This window comes from Equus quagga, chromosome 13 (genome assembly GCF_021613505.1).
Source record: "Equus quagga isolate Etosha38 chromosome 13, UCLA_HA_Equagga_1.0, whole genome shotgun sequence".
Lineage (NCBI taxonomy): Eukaryota > Metazoa > Chordata > Mammalia > Perissodactyla > Equidae > Equus > Equus quagga.
Window position 1 is genome coordinate 47,809,695 of NC_060279.1, and position 20,647 is coordinate 47,830,341.

At 37.6% G+C, this 20,647-nt stretch overlaps 1 protein-coding gene across 7 annotated transcripts in view; it reads left to right on the plus strand.

Annotated features, from left to right (window-relative positions):
• CYLD (CYLD lysine 63 deubiquitinase) overlaps positions 1–20,647 on the plus strand; it is a 70,364-nt gene that overhangs the window by 43,972 nt on the left and 5,745 nt on the right. For 6 of the 7 annotated variants that reach the window (XM_046680899.1, XM_046680903.1, XM_046680902.1 and 3 more), the window contains 10 exons: positions 6,245–6,624; positions 7,498–7,663; positions 8,595–8,736; positions 10,024–10,146; positions 11,885–11,976; positions 12,803–12,869; positions 17,196–17,328; positions 18,120–18,228; positions 19,051–19,169; positions 19,444–19,660. In XM_046680899.1, the coding sequence (XP_046536855.1) occupies positions 6,245–6,624; positions 7,498–7,663; positions 8,595–8,736; positions 10,024–10,146; positions 11,885–11,976; positions 12,803–12,869; positions 17,196–17,328; positions 18,120–18,228; positions 19,051–19,169; positions 19,444–19,660 (1,548 nt within the window). Of the gene's footprint in view, positions 1–6,244; positions 6,625–7,497; positions 7,664–8,594; positions 8,737–10,023; positions 10,147–11,884; positions 11,977–12,802; positions 12,870–17,195; positions 17,329–18,119; positions 18,229–19,050; positions 19,170–19,443; positions 19,851–20,647 lie in introns of all 7 variants that reach the window. The other variant, XR_006891445.1, reaches the window with a different exon arrangement.

Consider the following 20,647-nt stretch of genomic DNA (forward strand, 5'->3'; position numbering starts at 1 on the left):
TTCTTCATCCAATCATCAGTTAAAGCACTCACTTTTAAAACTCTACCTTCCCTTGGTTCTGGGACATCATTTTCTTCTGGTTTGTTCTTTTCTTTGTTCATCCAGTCAACAAATATTTATCAAGTACTTACTATGTGCCAGGCATTCTTCTAGGCACCGAGGTCACAATGGTGAGAAAAAATAGACATGGTCATGTCCTTTCTGAGTTTATGATAGACTTTAATAAAGAATCACGGACACACATGCAGAACTGCAGTTGTGTTGAGTGCAGAGAAGGCACATGATGCTCTGAGAGTATATTAAAGGGTATTTACTTAGGGGGCTCAGGGATGTTTCTCTGAGGAAGTGACATGAGCTTAGATTTACCGAGGAGTGGTAGGCACCAGTGAAAGGGACAGAAGAGCCTTTGTAGGCAGAGGGAATAACACAAAAGCCTCCTGGGAAAATGGAGCCTGGTGTTTCAAGGACTAAGAAGAGCCGGAGAAGTTAGAACAGAGAGAGGTATAACATTTTATGAGATGAGAATGGAAAGGCAAACAGGGCCAGGCCATGTGGAGCCTGGTGTGCCCTATTAAAAGGAAATGGGAAGCCACTGAAGGATTTTCAGCAAGAGGTGACATGACCAAGTTTGCCTTTTGAAAAGATCATTCTGGCTGCAGAGTAGACAAGGGTTGAAGCAGGGACTGTGTGAATGCAAGGACACCATTGAAGGCTGTTGGAAGGCTCAGTCATAGATTGTAGCAGCTGGGACTAGACTTGTTGGAGAAGAGATGGGGAGAAGCTGATGGCTGTAAGAGATTTTTAGGAAGAAATGGGTAGAACTTACAGAATGGAAGTGAGAGCTGGGGAGGAAAGAGATGTCAGTGATGACTCCTGGTTTTCTGGCTTGCGTACTTAAATGACTATGGAGGAAGGTCATGAATTTGACTTTGAATATGTTGAGTTTGAGGGGCCTTTTAAACTTCCAAAGCTGATTTGTCAAGTAGACAGTTGTATATACAGCTCTGGAGCTTAGAAGAGAGATAAGAGCTAGAGAAACAAATTGGTAGATTGCCCTCACATGTTTGGTGGTTAAAGTCTGTGAATAATACCACCCGAGGAGAGAGGGGGATGGAGGGTGTGGGTTAAGACTGAGCCTTGAGGAACTTAAGGGCTGGGAGGAGGAGCAGAGAAAAGGAGACAGAGAAAAAATGACCAAAGGGATGTGGGGAAAGCTAGGAGGTTGTCGGAGTGTTGGGTCCAATAGTGGATGGACAGCACTGATGAATGTTCCTGAGAAGGCAAGTAAGATGAAGACCACACAAATACCTATTGGATTTAGTCAATGGAAGTTATCGGTGACCTTAGTGAGTTGTTTTTATGTCGCAAGGAAATGGAGAAATGAGTCCAGTTGCCTGAAATAGAAGCTTGGGCTCCATCCTGAACTTCCTCTGTTTCTCTTGTTAGTCACATCCAGTTGTCACCAAGTCCTCTGGATTTCCTCCTTTTCCACATCACTAGAATCTTCCCCCTTTTCTTTATTTCTGCCTTAGTTCAGACCCTTTCTTTGTTGCTGTCTGGACTAATACAGAGACCTTCTAACTGGTCTGTCTGCCTCAGTCTTGCGTCTTTTAAATTTGTTCTGAACGATAGCAGCCATCATCATCATTGACCTCTTCACCATCACTGCAGCTGACATTTCTTAACTACTTACTCCATGCCAGGCATTGTGCTAGGCACTTTATATGCATTATTTTATCCTCATAACAACCTTATAAAGTAGATATTTCTACTTTCTCTGTTGTCACAGTGGTTAAACAACTTGCTCAGGGTCACACAGCTGGTAATAGTGATGCCAGGATTCCAGCTCAGATCTCTTTGACACCAGAGCTCATGCTTTTGATCACCACACTGTGTTTCTCTTCACATTACTCTTCGAGTGATTTTTCTGAAGATATATCTGCTCATGTCTCTCCTTTGCTTAATATCTATTGATGTTTCCCTAGCCCTTGATGATAAAAGTCCAGATTCCTTACTTTGGCCTTTTGGACTCTTTCTGGCTGACCTCTTACTCATCTCTGTTGTTTCCCTTGCAATCCTGCTCCAGCCATCCTGGACCAGGACCTTTTCTGAAACGGGCTGTGCTTTCTCTTTTCTTGGCGCATGTTGTTTCTGCTGCCTGGAAAACCTTCTTCCTGTTCCTCCTCCTTCATGATCTGGTTTACTTCTGTCCATCTGTTAAATCTCAGCTTGAGCATTAGTTTTTCCTGAATGCCTTTCCTTTCCTCTCCCACTTTTCCTAGATTAGGTGAAGTGTCATTGTAACTGTTTTGTTTACTTGCCTGTCTCTTCTGCCAGACTGTGAGTTCCTAGTGCCTAGCACAGGGCTTGGTATACCCTAGACTGAATAATTGTGTGCAAATTAAGTGAACAAAAGAATTTAAGAGTACTCTAGAACTCTATAATGACTTTTTAGCTGTCATATGGGCTTAGTTATAGTATCCATCCACAGATGTTACAGTACAAGTCTACTGTTACATATATGAGGTCAGATACTCACATGGGAAATTGCTTGAGTGAACTCTCTTTGATTTTCTCTTCTCCATGCCTTCATTTCTGCTTGGGTAGGTGTTGTGAAGATAGGCAGTCAGGGCCTTTGATCCCAAGAAGTCTTGCTAGGCACAGAGCAGGAAGCTTATTTAAGTGATGCTTCTCCAGGAGGTCCTGTCTCCTGATAGACTACTTTCATTAAGATTTGGCCCATATGTTAGCAGTTCGCAATTTTCTAAAAATTCTTCTGGAGAGTTCTGAAGCACAAAGGACAGGCAGGGTCCTTTGGTGAGTCACCGCCCTGTTGGCCTCTAGATGTGTGTAGGGACTGTCCAGGGCGGTTATGGTACAGCCCCACTCTCTTCCCCTCTTGTTACTGGCAGATACGCTAATGCTTTTCCTATGTGCTGATTTCTTTCCAAGGAAAGGAAACTAGTAAAACCATAGTTTTTTCATAATCTAGGTAACATTAATTCTTCAAATTTCTATAATTTTATCATTCTTATACATTTTCTGTATTGTGGTAGAATATTCCTAACTTCTTGATTCTACCAGAGTCTGGTCTAACGTGTAATTTCATGTAAGAATGTTGGTCATAAAGACCTAGATGGGACATATAAAGTAAAGAAATTTGTATGGAATAGGCCTTCATCCTTAAAGTAAAAACAAAAGTAATTTAGGTGTAAAAGAGCATTGTTTCTGTACTTAATTTCACTTACACTTTTAAAAGAATTTTCTCTATAACATTTGATTCATATATTCACTTTTTTTTCTTTACAAATATTGAGTATTTTCTTGTGTTAGTGGGTATACAAAGTGCTATGGATTCAATCATGGAAAAGATTAACAAAAATCCTCTTCTTTTTTTTTTTTTTTCTGAGGAAGATTAGCCCTGAGCTAACATCTGTGCCAGTCTTCTTCTGCTTTGTAGGTGGGTTGCTGCCACAGTGTGGCTTCATGAGTGGTGTAGATCTGTGCCTGGGTTCTGAACCCGTGAACCTGGGCCGAAGTGGAACTTTAACCACTTGGCCGTGGGTCTGGCCCCCCGAAATCCGATCTTATGGAGCTTATATTCTAGTTGGTATGACAGACAATAAATGTATAGATGGACAAGGTAATAATTGCTTGTGACATATGCGATGAAGGAAATGAACAAGGTGATTAGTGACTGGTAGGAAGCAGCTACCATAGAGGGGTTTAGAAAATACTCTTTGAGGAAAGGGTATTTGGGGTTGAGGTCTGGATCATGAGAATGAACCTGGGAAGAGCATTCCAGGCAGAGGAAATAGTAAGGGCAAAGGCCCTGAGGTGAGAAAGTGCTTTTGAGGAACAGGAAGTAGGTCAGAGTGGCTACAGCATAGTAAGCAAAGAAACGAGGTATGTGAAATGAGTTTGGATAGGTAGATAGGAGCTACATCATCCAGGACCTTATAGGTCTTGATAAGAAATTAAGTATTTATTGTAAGAATTCTGGAAAGACATAAAAAGGTTTTAAATAGGGGAGTGATGTGAGATCTTTAAATTTTAAAAATATCTCCCTTAGTTGTTTTATGGTGAATAGATTGGAGAGGAGCAAGCAGGGGACAGAGAAGCCAGGTGAGAGACGGGTGACAGGGTGAAAGGCGCTGGCGGCTTGGATTAGGAGATGACGGCAGAGGCGCGGAGAGGTGCACAAATTTGAGGAATATTTTGCAGATAGAACCAACAGAACTTGCTTTATGGATTTGGGTTTGGGGTTGGGGGTTGAGAATTTCGGAAAGAAAAGAATAGCTTTTAACAATCTTAGATTAAATATCACTACCGAAGAGTCTTAACTGGCTAAGTTATAAAGAACAATGAGGTATATAGTACAATGAACACCTATGTAGTCTCTACTCACTTTAAGAAAAAACATTATCATTACCTTTGAAATCCCCTCAGCGCCTCTTCCTAGTGCCGTTCTCTTCATTCTGTCCTCTGAGCTACCATCATCTTTAATTTAGTGTTTATTGTTCTCTTGCTTTTCATTGCATCGTTAGTTCTGCGTGTTTTTGAGCTTTATATACGAAGAATCAGATGTGTGCGTGCTATGTAACAGCCACCCCTGACATTGTTCCTAAGGTTCATCCAAGGTGTAGAATGTGATTACAGTTTATTCATTTTCATTGCTGTAGAGTAAATGGAATTCTATTGCATTCCATTTCATCGCTGTGAAATACATGCGTATACCACGATGTAATTATCCATTCGACCATTGATGGATATTTGAATTGTTTTTATTTTCCTGCTATTATTAACAGCTTTGCTCTTAACATTCTTACACATGTGTAGGGTATATAAGTAGGAGTGGAATTACTGGGTCATGGGATATGCACATCTTTCCTTTACTAAATAATGCCAAATTGTTTCCCAAGGCAGTTACCCCAGCTTGCACTCCCATCGGCACTGTGTAAGGGTGTCGTTTGCTCCTCGTCCTCACCAACAGTTAATGTGCTAAGACCTCTAACTTTTGAAATGTTATCTCATGTTGGTTTTGATTTTCTTTTATCTATTTACCACTAGTGAGGATGAGAGTCTTTTCATTGATTTGTTGGTGATTTGGGTTTATTCTTCTGTAGGTTGCCTTTCCAGTACTTGGTCCATTTTTTCTAGTTTAATTTTTTTGTTTTTTTTCTTATTGACTTCTAGACCTTTTTAAAATCTAATCCTTTGTCAGATATACTTGCAAGTATTTTCTCGTTGATTGTAGCTCATAGTTTCACTCTCACTATGATGCCTTTTAATGAACAAGTAACTTAATTTTAATGTGGTCATGTTTGTCAGTCTTTTCCTTTATGGTTTGTGAACGTGTGTTTAAGAGATTTCCCTCTACCATCAAGTTGTAAAGAACATTCTTCTACACTGTCTTCCAACAGTTTATAGTTTTGCCTTTCACATTTGTCTTTAAGCCACCTCGAAATTAGTTTTGTGTAGAGTCTGAGGTAGGAATCCAATTTAATTTTTAAAAAAATACAGATGGTTGGTTATCTCAACAGTGTATATTAAGGAGTTCATTCCTTCCCGACAGAGCTGCAGTGCCAACCTGGCAAGTGTGTCAGTCACTGTAAGGAAACTGCTCTGGCTCTGCTTCTCTTTGTTCTATGTTTGCTTTCTCTTTCATTAATTTCCGGTTTTGTATTTATTCTTCTCTCTTGATTTCTTTTTGGGAAGCTCTTCTGTTCTAACTTCTTAAGTTGTATGTGGAGTTCATTAATATTACCTTTTTTTCCTAAAATAAACTATTAAGTCTATAAATTTCCTTTATCAAAATAAATTTAGCTGTGTTCCACAAGTGTACATTCTTTCTTTCTCTCTTTTTTTCCTTTATTTTTAAAACTTACATTGTCATTTCTTCTTTGATTCATTAGTTGTTTAGAAGCATCTTTCATAAGTTTTTGGTATTGGTTTCTAACTTAATTGTATTATGGACAAAGAATATAACCTATATGGTACCAATCAATAATAGATTTTTTTGGTTTGAACAGTTGAGTGCCATTTACTGAGGTAGATAAATTTGGAGGTGGGGAGGAGAATCAAGAACACCGTTGTGGAGGTATTAAGTTTGTGATGCTTTCAAGAATCCTACTGCAGAGCTCAAGAAGGCAGTTAGACTAGATAGATATATTAATTTTTAGTGATGTAAGGCATATTTAATATTCTTGAATAAATTTCTCTAATTAAGAATGATTTTTTATAGTTGCTGAAGACCCTGCAAAATCGCTTACAGAGATATCTCCAGACTTTGGCCATGCATCACCACCACTGCAGCCTCCTTCCATGAACTCGTTATCCAGTGAAAACAGATTTCACTCTTTACCGTTCAGTCTGACGAAGATGCCCAACACGAATGGAAGTATTGGCCACAGTCCGCTGTCTCTGTCAGTTCAGTCTGTGATGGGAGAGCTAAACAATGCACCTGTCCAGGAGAGTCCCCCACTGGCCGTGTCTTCTGGGAACTCACATGGTCTGGAAGTGGGCTCACTGGCTGAAGTTAAAGAGAACCCTCCTTTCTATGGGGTCATCCGTTGGATTGGTCAGCCACCAGGACTCAATGAAGTACTAGCTGGGCTGGAACTGGTAATTTCATTTGACCGAAAACTTGCAATTCTCTCTCTGGGTTTTGTGCAGGTTTTTCCCTACTATATGCTTTTGGGCAAAGTGTTATATTTGTCAAAAAAGCCATCACTGGAGAAAAAATTTATTATCATGTTGCCCAGCTTCCTTTGCCACCCATTAAACATCTCACCCACTTGTTCTAATGTTAGTTGATCTTTGTTCAAGGAGTGAAAGTAGATTTTTAGGCTAAATGTTTGGGCTCATTATATTAAACAGAATACTGGAAGAAAACAAATCTGTTATCAGCTTTTCTTTTTCTTTCTCAGCCTCTCTCCCTCAGCCTGTTCCAATATTCATATGGGCTTTAAGATCAATCGCCATTTTTAGAGATCTTTTGAGATCTTTGGTATGGGGAAAGATTTTCGCTTTGGAGATTAGGAAAGCATGTTGTCTGGCATTCCATAATCAGGAAAGGAGAATTTGAGTACATTTAGCTTTTATTTAAATGTAGCTCTTGGTTTTTTTTTTATTTGTTTGCATGCTAGTGAATGTTGTTTTTCCCTTTGGGTTGTTAACATAAATAGCCCCCCCCCCCCCCCGCCCCTAGTTTTGAAACTCGTGGAAATGGTGCAGAGAGTTAGTTAAAGGGAACGTTTAAGTGTGCATCCTGAGAGGAAGCACAGCGAGGACTTCATGCTGGAGAAGCAAATTAATTCGTAAATCGTTAGCTGTGGGCTGCAGCACCGATCAGTCAGCTCATTTTCCAGATGGAGTTCTCAGGACAGGCGAATTCTGAGAAAGGGTGAACTGGGAACAAATCTTAGAAACCTTAGTTCTTTGTGTACCGTCTTTGCAGTGTGCAGAATAATGCTTATGGAAGCATTTTGTTTTCAGGAAGACGAATGTGCAGGCTGTACAGACGGGACCTTCCGGGGCACTCGGTACTTCACCTGTGCCCTGAAGAAGGCGCTGTTCGTTAAACTGAAGAGCTGCAGGCCCGACTCTCGCTTCGCGTCCCTGCAGCCGGTTTCCAATCAGATCGAACGCTGTAATTCGCTAGGTATTTGGGTGCTTCTCATTTCTTTAGCAGTCTGGCATGACTCTAATTCTCGTCTCATGCCATTTTACAGCAGATGGCAGTGACGCAGTTTAAATATGTTTCCTGCCAATGTTCATCAAGCTTTTAAATTAGTAAAAATTGTTATTTGGTGTATAACAAAGTTACACTTACCCTAAGAGGAGACATTTTAAAAAAGTATTAGGAGAATGTGTTCGAGACTTAAAAAGTGAAAAATACTGGGATTTATTCTTCTCTTCCTGTTGATACGGACATTTAATGTTCAGCAGCATGGGAAGCAGAAGTTGAAATTTGGCCTTCGCTTGGCACTGACCCCCCCTCAGTGTGTTGCTCAAGTACGTCAGTGAGCGTGTCTTCTCCAGGAGGCAGGACTCTTATAGGTGGCTTTACCGCGATTGACGAGGGACAGCTCTCCCCATCACGGGTAGTAGGTGGCAGTTTCCTGATGCTGTCCCTTTCTGGTTGTGATTAATGATGGTGAAGCAGCCTGAGGGTTAAGCAGGTATGCATAGGAAAGCCATCTTTAAGGAAAACATTTTTCATTACAGTTGAAATAGTACTTTAGAATTTTTTGTTTTCTTTTCCAACTTGAAAGTGAAACATCTTCAGACAAATGATAGAGTATTTGGGGAACAAAATATTTTACTTGGCAGATGCTTTTTACACATTACTTAATACTCTAAAATGTTTTTTAAATTGTGGAGGAGGTGAGGTTGAAAATGAACAGTAGCATTTTTTACAAGCCAAGCTGAATAACAATTAACCAAAACCTACTTTTAACTTAGTTCTAAGTTGAGAAACAAATTTTGCATCAAAATACAAAAATACACTTTGAAAATGCAGAAATATATATGGGAATACATACTGTAGTAGTTGGAAAGAATTCTTTTCGTTTTCATTTTTATCTTTTCAGCATTTGGCGGCTACTTAAGTGAAGTAGTAGAAGAAAATACTCCACCAAAGATGGAAAAAGAGGGTTTAGAGATAATGATCGGAAAGAAGAAAGGTATCCAGGGGCATTACAATTCTTGTTACTTAGACTCGACCTTATTCTGGTGAGTTTAAAACGAATGCAGTAGGTATAGCTAGTGCCATGGGGCAGGGACACCTGTGTGTGTGTGTGTGTGTGTGTGTGTGTGTGAGAGAGAGAGAGAAAGCAACTGCTGACTATCTCCGAATAGAGAAACTGAGTGGCTGGGGATTGTCTGGGAAGGAAAGCGATTTGCATTTCATTATATACTCCTTGGAACGTATTGAATGTTGTCTCATGTGCCTATATCCAAAAATTTAATATAGAAAAGTAGTGAATGACGAGTGAGAGGTGAATGACAGCATTACAAGTGAAACAGATATTCGGAGGGTATCTGGGAAATCATATAACAGAAGAGAATAAGTACAGTATCTTCGTGGACATATCAAATAACATGATTTGCAATAAGCCCTCGGTTGGTGTGTGTTTGTTTTACTGGATAGAGGCAATCATAGAATTACTTTATTTTAAAGAATTATTTCAGTGGAAGCACAGTTGCTCTCGTATATATAATTTATTCCAAAGTGGAACAACTTAACCTGGCAAGAAGTTTTATACTCTGAAGTTTGAACCAAGTACATTGCCAATTAAAATGAGTGTAACCTGCCAGCTCTGTACAGCCATGTCATAAGAATGAGGAAGTTAATGGGATGTTAAAATTTTAAAAGTAGGGAGAAGAAAAAATTGGTGAGCCTTTTTTTTTTTTTTGGCAGAATATACTTTCAGTCTCTCAGATGTGTTGCTAAAAACAAGCCTTACGAAATTGATGTCATATTCTTTAGAGTTCCTGATAAAAATCTCTATTAGCCAAGTTTTCTTTTTCTTTAATACCAGAAAGTTACCACTAGTAGTCACTCACAAGTGATTTTGGCATTTAAAGAAATCGAGGTCTCCGCAAAGGGGCATGGGGAGAGAGAAGTACACACCTCGAGTGGTCCTGGCTTGGGTGTATGTTTGCCTTGGGAGGTGTTCCCAAACGTCCTCCTCGGCTGTCTGTGGTAGTTTGACTCAGATTTGTAGGCCCTCTTTCAACTTTTGCGCAGAAGTTTTCTTGTATACTCTACGCAGGTTTTTATCCTGTGGCTTGCCTTGTCGATATTAGTATTCTCTTTGACCTGGAAGGACCTCTAGGCCCTGATGATTGAACTCTAGGAACCTTAATAGGGGTCTTGGGTACCTGTGTTAATGAAAATCACTAATTTGTATGTTATTTTTCTCCAGACTTTGCATTTTTTCTCTTCACATTCTTTTTAGTATTTGTTTCTCAAAAAAATATGTTTGTAACATGAGGAAAAATATCCTTATTTTGCAGCTTGTTTGCTTTTAGTTCTGTTCTGGACACTGTGTTACTTAGACCCAAAGAAAAGAATGATGTAGAATATTACAGTGAAACTCAAGAGCTGCTGAGGACAGAAATTGTCAACCCTCTGAGAATGTAAGTGGAAGATACATAGTTACCCTGCCTTTGGATGTTGTCCTATTTGCTTTTTTTTGGTACAGTAATAATTGATATCTTGCTTTCATTTAGTAAGAAATGGGTAAAAATTAGTTCTCTTGATTAAGTATTAACAATTTTTTTAGCCTTTTGGTCTTTGTACTGTCTTAGCTTATTTAATTTATTAAATCTGGCCAAGGTGTAGCACATAGTGCATGCCATGAAATGATTACAACATTTGGTAGACGTATACTACCATTTAGCAATTGCAATAGGTTTAGGAAAGCTGATGTGAGGTACTTGGGATTCTTATCTTCTGAAATAGTTTATTCCAATAGCACCCCTAACAGTCATCATGTTTATTAGTCCAGTTGGTACAGGCTGGCTTCTTAAACGGAATTTTTTCAGAAAGAAAAGGAGCAAGGGGAGTTTTATTTATAGAATAGCTAGTATTTAATCCTTTTGTGTTAGAAACAGATGAGATGTATTTTATTAACATATTTTTTGGTTAAAGGAATATATTTAGGCCTCCCTCCACCTTCCTTACACAGGTGATGTTTTGGTCATTTCCTAGTTTAAGAATTATAAATATCTTTCTTTGGCCACAGGAGGCAATTTGTAATGGTATAATCACAAGGGACAAGACAGCTAGTAAAGATTTTTGATAAGTGATAGTAGTTATGGTATGATAATGTCACACTATAAAATTTAAGTTCTGAAGAGTTAGGGCGATAGACCATAAAACAAATCTGTTCATTCAGGAATACAGAGAAAAAATTACATAATTTAAAGTCCATATTCAGATGAATTTAAATTTTGTGACATACTTTTCTCATTTAACAATTAAAATTTAAAAATAGTTTGATATAAGATTTTGACCAAAAAATGCAGAATACTTGAACTGTAGCGGGCATTCAGAATGACCTAATATAACATGACCTGGAAAGTAAATTTTAAGGGAATAAACTTTCCCACTTCTATCTTTTATTTTCCTTAAATTCTGAAAATGATGAAAACGACTGTAGTTTTTACCCTTTAAGATAATTATGAGTCTTGATTTTTACTTCAACTATTTTGTCTTATGCAAATTTTTAAACTTATTGTCTATTTCCCCCCAAATAATTGATGTTAGAACAAGACAAATCAAATCCAAAACTCTCAGACGTGTTGCCACTTCCTTCTTTGTCTCCCAAATACCATAAGTCTGTTAATGAACATTATTTGGATACTATTGTCCAACTGTGTTGGACAGTACTGTGTCCTGTATTCAGACAAAAATGAGAGAAAGTATCATAATTATGATTGGTTTGATTGCATATTTTAGATTTTCAGTTTCTTAGCAATGCTTTTTCCGTTCCTCTTGGTGGCTGTTTTATCCTTTAGAATTAAAAAGACTCTGTCAAAATTGTATATTCTCTTTATAAAGTAAATGCTTTAATTTCTTAAGCAAATAATATTAAAAAACCAGTCATCATAAATTTAAAATATTTTTTCTTGTATTAATATGTGACAGTTATTTTTATGGTATAATAATGTGTCTGGGATAATTCTGATTTTAGATTTTTAATTTTTCAAACCTCAAGAAGAAACCTATAATTGTATTTTTCAAAATAATTGTCTAGCCTATTGATTTATGACATGTTGGAGTTATAGAAGAAATGTGTGATTATAGAAATATGTTATATTAATTAAATATATGTGCCAGTATTAATTAATTAATAGTTTTTTACTAACGTAGATATGGATATGTGTGTGCAACAAAGATTATGAAATTGAGGAAAATACTTGAAAAAGTTGAGGCTGCATCAGGATTTACCTCTGAAGAAAAAGGTGACTGTCTTAATTTATAGGATATGCTTAAAAATAACTTGAAAGCATATGCTAAATTACTGGCTGAAATGTGTGTCTGTGTAGTTTTAGGGGTTTTATTTTAAATTAGAAATTTCTTTCTATATGACGTACAATTTTCTCCCCTTTCTGTAAATGTTTTCTCTCTTCTAAAAGTGATGATGTGGAATAATAAATTCCTTTAAAAAGCTGGCTGGTTCCTGTATATTGGATGAATACGTAAGGGGTTCTTTCCTGTCCGTCCGGCAGTGATATTCGGAATTGTTTCCGTTTCCGGGGTGAAGGGTGGCATTGAGTCATCTGCATCTTCCCACTTAGCTTCCCTTGCTGTAAAGGGAGTCACAAAAGAGCTGGCTTACCTTTCAGAGGCAGCGTTTTATCTAGTCATTGCTGATGGGTTATTTACTCAGAGAGTCAACTCCTGACTTTGGATGTGTTAGCAGCATAGTGTATCTAGCTATAATGTTTAGAGACTTGATAATTATTTAAATAGCAGGAAAAAACAAGGTCATACTTCAGGTTTTATTCCACTTATCTTAAACCTCTCAAGAATTTAAAATTATTTCACTATATGTGAATTATTATACCCTTTCAAATGCAATGTTATAACAAAATTGGAACATAATACTTTATCATAACTTTTAAATATCATTTGTATTTTCATTAGGAAAACTTGAGAGCTATGATTTTAATTGAAATAATATTGATCATGAAATTGAATTCAGTATAAGAATATGACTGTTATAAATAAAAAATGAAGGATTTGAAAATTTTATCTGTGGCTTTATGATTTTCTATTTTTTCCTAGATCCTGAAGAATTCTTGAATATCCTGTTTCATCATATTTTAAGGGTAGAACCATTGTTAAAAATAAGGTAACTTTTAAATTGTTACAGAAGTCTTGGAAAAATAGTCATTATCTCCACATCCATCATTCAGTAGAAACGATCTCCTTAGTGATTACTTAATATCGTATTTGCTTAGGGATCTTAATACGTTAGGTTCCTACACTGCAAATTAATTTAATTTGTTAAACTAAATTGGATTTGTTCTTCTTAGTATCATACTTAACTTGAAAAACGAATCCAATGTAAACTTGTGCTTTTAATTTTAACCATAGTAATGACTGCTATTGCAAATCATTTTATTGTAAAACTTTATGTAAATTTTTAATTTAAATTCATGAACCCTTTAAGAGAATCTTATTCTAACCTAATCAAACACCGTGACAACACTAATTTTGACTACCTAGCACTCAAAGAATTAATTACCTTAATTAACTCCCATGTTCCCAGTTTTGTAACTTGGTCTTTTCTCCCCCCTGAGGCTGAATGAAAGCCTGGAATCTAATGCAGTAAAGTTCTTGGTGAGATGTTTTAATGGGTGAACTTTCCAGCCAGTTTAATGTTCACAGTTTAAATGCTGCGAAGGTTTCTAGGGTTGCATTTCAGTCTGGGTTTCTCTCTTGGGAACCTTGCTAACATGCTATTTACTTCCCTAAAAGCCAACCACAGACAAGTGCCCTTACTCATCTCTGTTTTAAGTGACGTCCTTTGATGCCAGTGTCGAATTGGTGGATGAGAAGAAGGAGCGGTAGATAATACCACCATTATAATTTGATATTGTTTTGGAAGTTTTAATGAGTGAAATATGACATGATATGTAAACATCAAGAATAGATATTTATTATCTATTCAAAGATGGTAATAGCCATATGTATACCTAGAAAGTCCTAGAAAATTGTTTTGAAATTGCTACAATTAAAAGAATTTTTAATTTGGCCATATAGAAATTAACCATAGAAATTAATATCATTTCTGTATATCTTCTACCAAATATAGAAAAGGGATAATTTTATACTTCATGAAAGTATAAAATGTCAAGAGGTCAATTTAATAAAATTTAAAAAACTTGTTGAGAGCTAAAAATGATTTGATTAATTAGTGAGAAAGATTGTGTTCCAGGTAGGAATATTAAATAACTTAAATATATTAATTTTTTACATAATTTGCACATAAGCAAGATCTTAACCTTTTTTTGGAATTCAGTAAAGTGATTTTAAAGTTCTCTACAAGATGAAATAGGTGAAAATATTGAAGTTTTTAAAAAGAGTTCTATTATAAGCTATAAAGGCAAAGCAGTAGACATTAAAACAGTGTGATACTGGCATAAAATTAGAAATATGGATCAATAGAACTGAATAGAAAGCTCAGAAATAGAATTGACTGTATGTGGTATTTCCGGGTAAGTCAGCCTCCAAACACAAATGGGGACAGAAAGATATATGTTTAACACTTGATGTAGGGAATCTAGTAGTCAATTTGGAGAAAAAAGGCCTTTTGGTTTTCATTTTGAAGAGATAAATTCCAGATGATTAAAACAGTTGTCATTCTTTTTTTTCCAAGCCCACCACACCATAGGGATGTAATCCACCCCCAGTAGTAACATAGGATGAGTACTGCAGTGGTTCCCACAGAGGTGGGGACGGCTCAGACACATCTGGGAACACGTCTCAGTGTCTGGAGGTCTTGTCGAGTTTGGAGGAGGCCCTGGGAAGTTCTGGCACCCCCTGAGAGGTGCACTGCCTCCCCTCCCCCTTCAGCAGCCTCTTCATACTGAGAATCACTGGCTTCAAGATTATAAAAAGACACTTTGAAAGTTAGCCTTTTGTGTGTGTGTCATTCTTCCCCTCCACAGACCTTTCTTTTTGACTGAGGGAGAGTCAGCTGATGCAACAAGTAGGAACATGAGTACCTGAAAAATCTGAAATAGGAAAACGGTCTAAAAGAGACTATAAAATATTCTTAAATGATTGAAGAGACAAAAGGACTTAGATGCCTATGGAGGATAAATGCAGATTGGGTAACAAAGAAAATCAAATAAACAAAAATAGAATTCCCAGAAATAGAATAAAAAATATATCTCCATATGTATAATATATGGATGGGAGGGTACAGGTACCTCCCTGGATGCAGTATGCACAACTGAAGAGAGAATTGCTCATTTGGAAGACAGGTCTAAAGAAAGTACCTAGAATTTAGCCCAAAGGAATAAAGAATTGGAATATAAGGGAGGATAAGAGACATGGAAGATAGATTCTAATTATAGTTTTGGAAGGAGACATTAAAGAGAGTAGGGAAAAAAGCAATATTTTGAGAGAGAATAGCTGATATTTTTCAGAATTTTTGACAGACTTAAATTCTAAGAATAAAGATGCACACAATTCCTGAGCAGGAGGAACCAGGACTGAATTACCACTCAGAGACTTATTACAAGATATACTTTAGTAAGACAGAACTGAATTTAGAATAAAGGAGTTATATGCAAGAAACAAGGGAAAATCAAGATATTGGTAAATGTGGGTAAATTAAGCCTTCATATTTAAAAAACAGTAACAATGGAGGTAATAGTAATAATAATGACTAATCATGTGTGAAGTGTGAAAGATAAGATGAAACTGAAGTCATAGTCACTAACGAGAGGGTAGTGAACAGAGGCAAAGCGTTCCACGAACAATGATGGGATAAAATCTGCAATCGAGGAGCACAGGCATGGGGCAATCTTCAAACTGTGCTACTGAGGACCTCTCCTTGTAGAACATGGTCTGGGTGTTCTTATTACACAGATGTGTTATATTCCATAGTGCTAGATAACCCAGAATCTGTAGCGAATTTTAGTGGCCGCCCATTATGGTCTGTGTTATAAAAGTAGATAGACCAATATTGTACAAATACATGAATGTTTTTATCTTTTCTGTAGATGTTTGTTTTTTCCTAAAGTAATGCAACATTTGTACCCTTCTCTTAGATTTTCTTAGTGGCAAATGGCAATCTAAATTGTACAGTTTTGGACAACAGCACCAACTTTGTTGAGATTCTTGTATATGTGTGTCTTAGTGAGCAGCTAACTCCTCTAGGGTTTTAGCCTTCGGAAGCTTTAGTGATGGGGTTTGAGTGGTGGTTGTCCCCCCAGCCTCCCAGTTCTTCTGCCGCAGTATCACAAAGCCATTTGTCTCACATCCTCACTTCTGGCTCTCAGTGTGCGCCACTGGGTGCTCCCTTCAATCACCATCCCCTCCTCCATCACCCTTATTATTTCTAATCATTGCAAGTATTGACCTCTACTACTTTCTGCTTTCTTAGTTTCTTTTTTTTTTTTTCGGTGTTACCTACTAATTTTTTTCATGCTTTTGGCTTTCATAGAAAAATGCTGGCCTTATATAGTATCAACAACCAATTAAAATATTGATATGGCATAACCTTCAGGTTTCTTCTTTATAATTTGTTTTTATTTGTTGTGGGTTCTCAAGAATGTTCTACTTTATCACCAGACAAGTTTTGTTTATTTAAGGGTATAAGTTGCTTTGGGAAGCTGAGGGTTTCTGAAGGTTGGACTCTGAGTAGCTGAGGTTTTATTATGAAAACTAAAATGTCTTGAAATCTAGCTATAAATAGTCTGATTCTATACCCAAAAATTCTGCTAAAAGGGTAAATAGTAAACTTAAAGATCACTAATCCTTTTGGTAGAGTTAGTCTTAAAAATAATGGCATTCTATAGTTAAATATTTAGATGGGAAAATGTTCAATAACACCGTGATTGGCATAAGTAGGCGCTCACTTGGTCTTTGTGGAATAAACGAGTGGCCATCTAAAGAGGCAGCCTTCATGGAAAGACTCGTAAGTGGTTGTTAGGACCCACTCTGCCTTGAGATGCTGGGAAGTGATTCTTCTTCCCGAGATCTGAGGGCCTTCATTTAGAACTGAAAAGTTTGGCCTGAAGGTCTCTAAGGGCCTGTCCACTCAGGCATAGAAGAATTTATTGTCCCATTTCAAGCATTACGTGCAGTTTGCTGCTCTCTAGATTTGGACAGTTAAGTTGAACCAAGTGATTTTAACTTCTGGTTATTACTGTTCACACAGTGCTTCCTGATTGTGGGTGTTACTCCATTATTTTTTTTGCTGATCACTAAGGGAACTTTTCAGTATGAAAACTAAAATAAGAAATCATTTTTAAGGTCTTATGCGCAAGTATGTTTAGTTATTGAATCTAAATTATTTTCTTTCTCCTGTTGCTCTGACTATCCAAAGTTGCACCATCAACTTCATAGCTTTTCTGTTCTCAAATACTGCTGGTACAACTTCATGTTTTGATTTAAGCATTTCATAAATAAATTATATGTGTTTTTTCCTGCATATTTTTAGATCAGCAGGTCAAAAAGTACAAGATTGTTACTTCTATCAAATTTTTATGGAAAAAAATGAGAAAGTTGGAGTTCCTACAATTCAGCAGTTGTTAGAATGGTCTTTTATCAACAGTAACCTGAAATTTGCAGAGGTTAGTGATAATTATATTTTTTATGAAAGTCCTTAGTATTCTTAAGACTACTCTTAAGATAACTATTAAGACTACTCAGTAACTGTTAATTTTATTGCACTGAGAACAGTTAGAAACAAACTGTTAGCAAAACACAAATTTAAAAAATAGAGTGTTTTAGCTGTGTCCTTAGAGAAAGTGACTTAGAATTAAGCTTGAATCTTTTGGATTTTTGATGCCAAAGAAAATAGCAAGCTGGTTGGTATCTTGAAAATTTTAAATTAGTATTCAAAGCAAAAGGAAAGGATTTTTCTTTTACTGTTTACTGAGTGTCTTCATGATCTTAGTAGTACATGCCTGTCGTTTGTTTTTATTGTATTCATTTTTGAAGGAATGTTGTAGTAAAACCCTAAGAGCCACAGTTATTTATTTACTGAAATTTCAGGAATAGTGTTGTTCACACTATTGACAGTTTCTTTCTCATACTTGCACACACAGTTTTTTCAAAACCTTTGTTAAATATAAGCCCAAAGTAGACTGTCACTCTGGATCGCCGTCGTCTCATTAGAGGCCCACGGCTGTGGACCTGCTGTGCCTCTGGGTGTTTGTGTGTCCATGGGTTTGGAATGTTTGAAGACTGGTGGGTTTTGGAGCCCGGCCTCCACACTTCACGTTCACGTGTGGGTCCTGTCGTACAGGCCATCGAGGTTGTGGTGAAACCACTGCTTGGTCTGACAGCCACACCTGTTTCAGTTTTATTGGGAAAAATTTTTTCAGCACATTGTTTCTAAAAATATATATATATTTTTTAGGCACCATCATGTCTGATTATTCAGATGCCTCGATTTGGAAAAGACTTTAAACTATTTAAAAAAATTTTTCCTTCTCTGGAATTAAATATAACGGATTTACTTGAAGATAGTAAGTATAAGATTTTTTAGTTTGTTTTGTTTGTTTTTCCAAAATAGTCTGTCAGGTCATTCTCATTAATTGTCAGAGTCCAACAGGATCCAAGTCTTCTAAAAGGCAATTCAGTAACTGAGGAGCCTGGAAATATTAAGCTAATACTTTCAGTTCTAGGAATTTATTCTGAGAAAATAATCAGACATGCAAATAAATATTTGGTATGTAAATATGTTTATTGTTACATGACTAAGAAATTAGAAACAATCTATGTATTAAAAGAAGAGAGTAGTTAAATGAATTATGACGTAGTTGTACAACAAAACTGCTGCCATTAAAGCTCATGTTTTTGAAGACCAGTGTGTGTGGAAGCAGTCATGTTGTAACATTGAGTGAAAAGGTATGTTGATGCTCTCTACACGAGGAGCTGCACACAATGTGGACACACACACACAGAGTTCTGTAAATATGCAGATATAAAATTATTGGAGAAAATTCACGATAGTATTGACAGTGGTTATCTCTTGCTAACTGAAAGTGTAGATGCTTTCAGTTTTCTTCTTTATACTTTCTTGTGTCTTGGAGTTTTCATCAATAGACATTATTTCATTGGGAGGAAATACTCTTGAGTCTATTATTTTACAAAATTGTCATTTGGTCAGAGAAAATGTCTTTAAAGATATCCTGAATCCAACATAAAGTTTATGGAGATGGGAAGGGGTAGACTTCTTTGAGTCCATGAACATTATCTTTTTTAAAGCTTGACTTTTCTCTTGAATGTTTTTAATGAAAGAATGGGTCTTTGAAAGCCCCTAACCACCCTCCGCTCCCACCGTTTAGCCCCCAGGCAGTGCCGCATCTGTGGAGGGCTCGCCATGTACGAGTGTAGAGAGTGCTACGATGATCCTGACATCTCTGCCGGAAAAATCAAGCAGTTTTGTAAAACCTGCAACACTCAAGTAAGTTTGACTTTGTTGGATGGTTGTTCTTTTAGTAAAAAGTCAATTATTTTTGGTTGAAAACAGATTTAAGATTTTGAAAGGCTGTCAAAATCATAATTAAGTTTAAAAAATTCGTAATTAAGTGATACTGTTTATGTGTCTTCTCTTCACTTAGACTTCTCTGAAGTACTTGGTATTTACAGGGATGTATTCAGCTAGACTGAGTGGAGGCGGTTCACTTGAAACATGGAGTTTGGCTCATTAATGGCATTCTCTTCATGTTCCATTTTAGGTCCACCTTCATCCCAAGAGACTGAATCACCAGTATAACCCGGTGTCACTTCCCAAAGATCTGCCCGACTGGGACTGGAGACACGGCTGCATCCCCTGCCAGAAGATGGAGTTATTTGCTGTCCTCTGCATAGAAACGAGCCACTATGTTGCGTTCGTGAAGTACGGGAAGGACGACTCTGCCTGGCTCTTCTTCGACAGCATGGCCGACCGGGATGGTATTTAGAAACCTTTCTTCTGCACGCCGCGCCCTTTGCGTTTGTCGTGGGACAGTTCGTAGCGGGGTGGCCTGTTCTGAGTCATCAAGTAGGTTGTGTGAAAAGCCCTTCAGGAATATCTTGGTGACGCAGTCTTAAATCTAGAAGTGCAAACAGCCCTGCTACCGAACTGAGGAGTAATAGTGTTGTGGTATGTTGACATGCGTATGTATGGTCTTTGCTAAAAAAAAAATCCTAAAATTCATATTTTAGGGCTGAGCGGTTTTATTTTGGGCTTTAGCTTCTGTTCCTTTCAGGCTCCTCTCATTTTCTGTACAAGCCGTGGCGGCTGTTTACTGAGTGCTTACGTGCCAAGCTCTCTGGGAAGTACATTAAGTCGTTAGACCTAAACCCTTACGTGGGGAATTATTCCTGGTTTCCTGTTACTAAAGCTGAGGTTTCAGGTGCCTGAGGTCACGTAGCCTGTGTTTAGTTCAGTCTTCCGGACTTCAGTGCTCATGTTTTTATACTAAACCATGTTGTCTTCCAAACGATAAAGCTAAGAATAGAAGTAAATATCTTCTTTGGTAAAATAAACTATTCTGTGTGTAATCCTTCCTGAGATGGGGAATATACTGAAGCTTCTGGGGCATTTTCTAGGATGCTTAGACATTATTTAACACATACCTGATGAGTGCGTGTGAGGTGCGGGGGCTCTCCTAGGTCTCGGGAATGAAACGGTTGTCAAACAGCCCGCCCCTGCCTGTCCGGAGGTGCAGATGAGGACGAGCCCTGGGCAGGGGTGCAAGGTGTGACTTCACATTCCTGCATTCTTATGGCCCGGTTTTTCTTTCAGCCACTCTCTCAAGCTCCAGTCTCCTAAGGACACCCCCTTGTGGCAGCCTCTTGACCAGAGGCCCAAGCTCTTCACCAAGGGTTCTCAACATTTTCTCGGCTCCCAGACACTTGAGGGACACAGCACAGCCCCGTCTGTAGACGTGTCCCTAC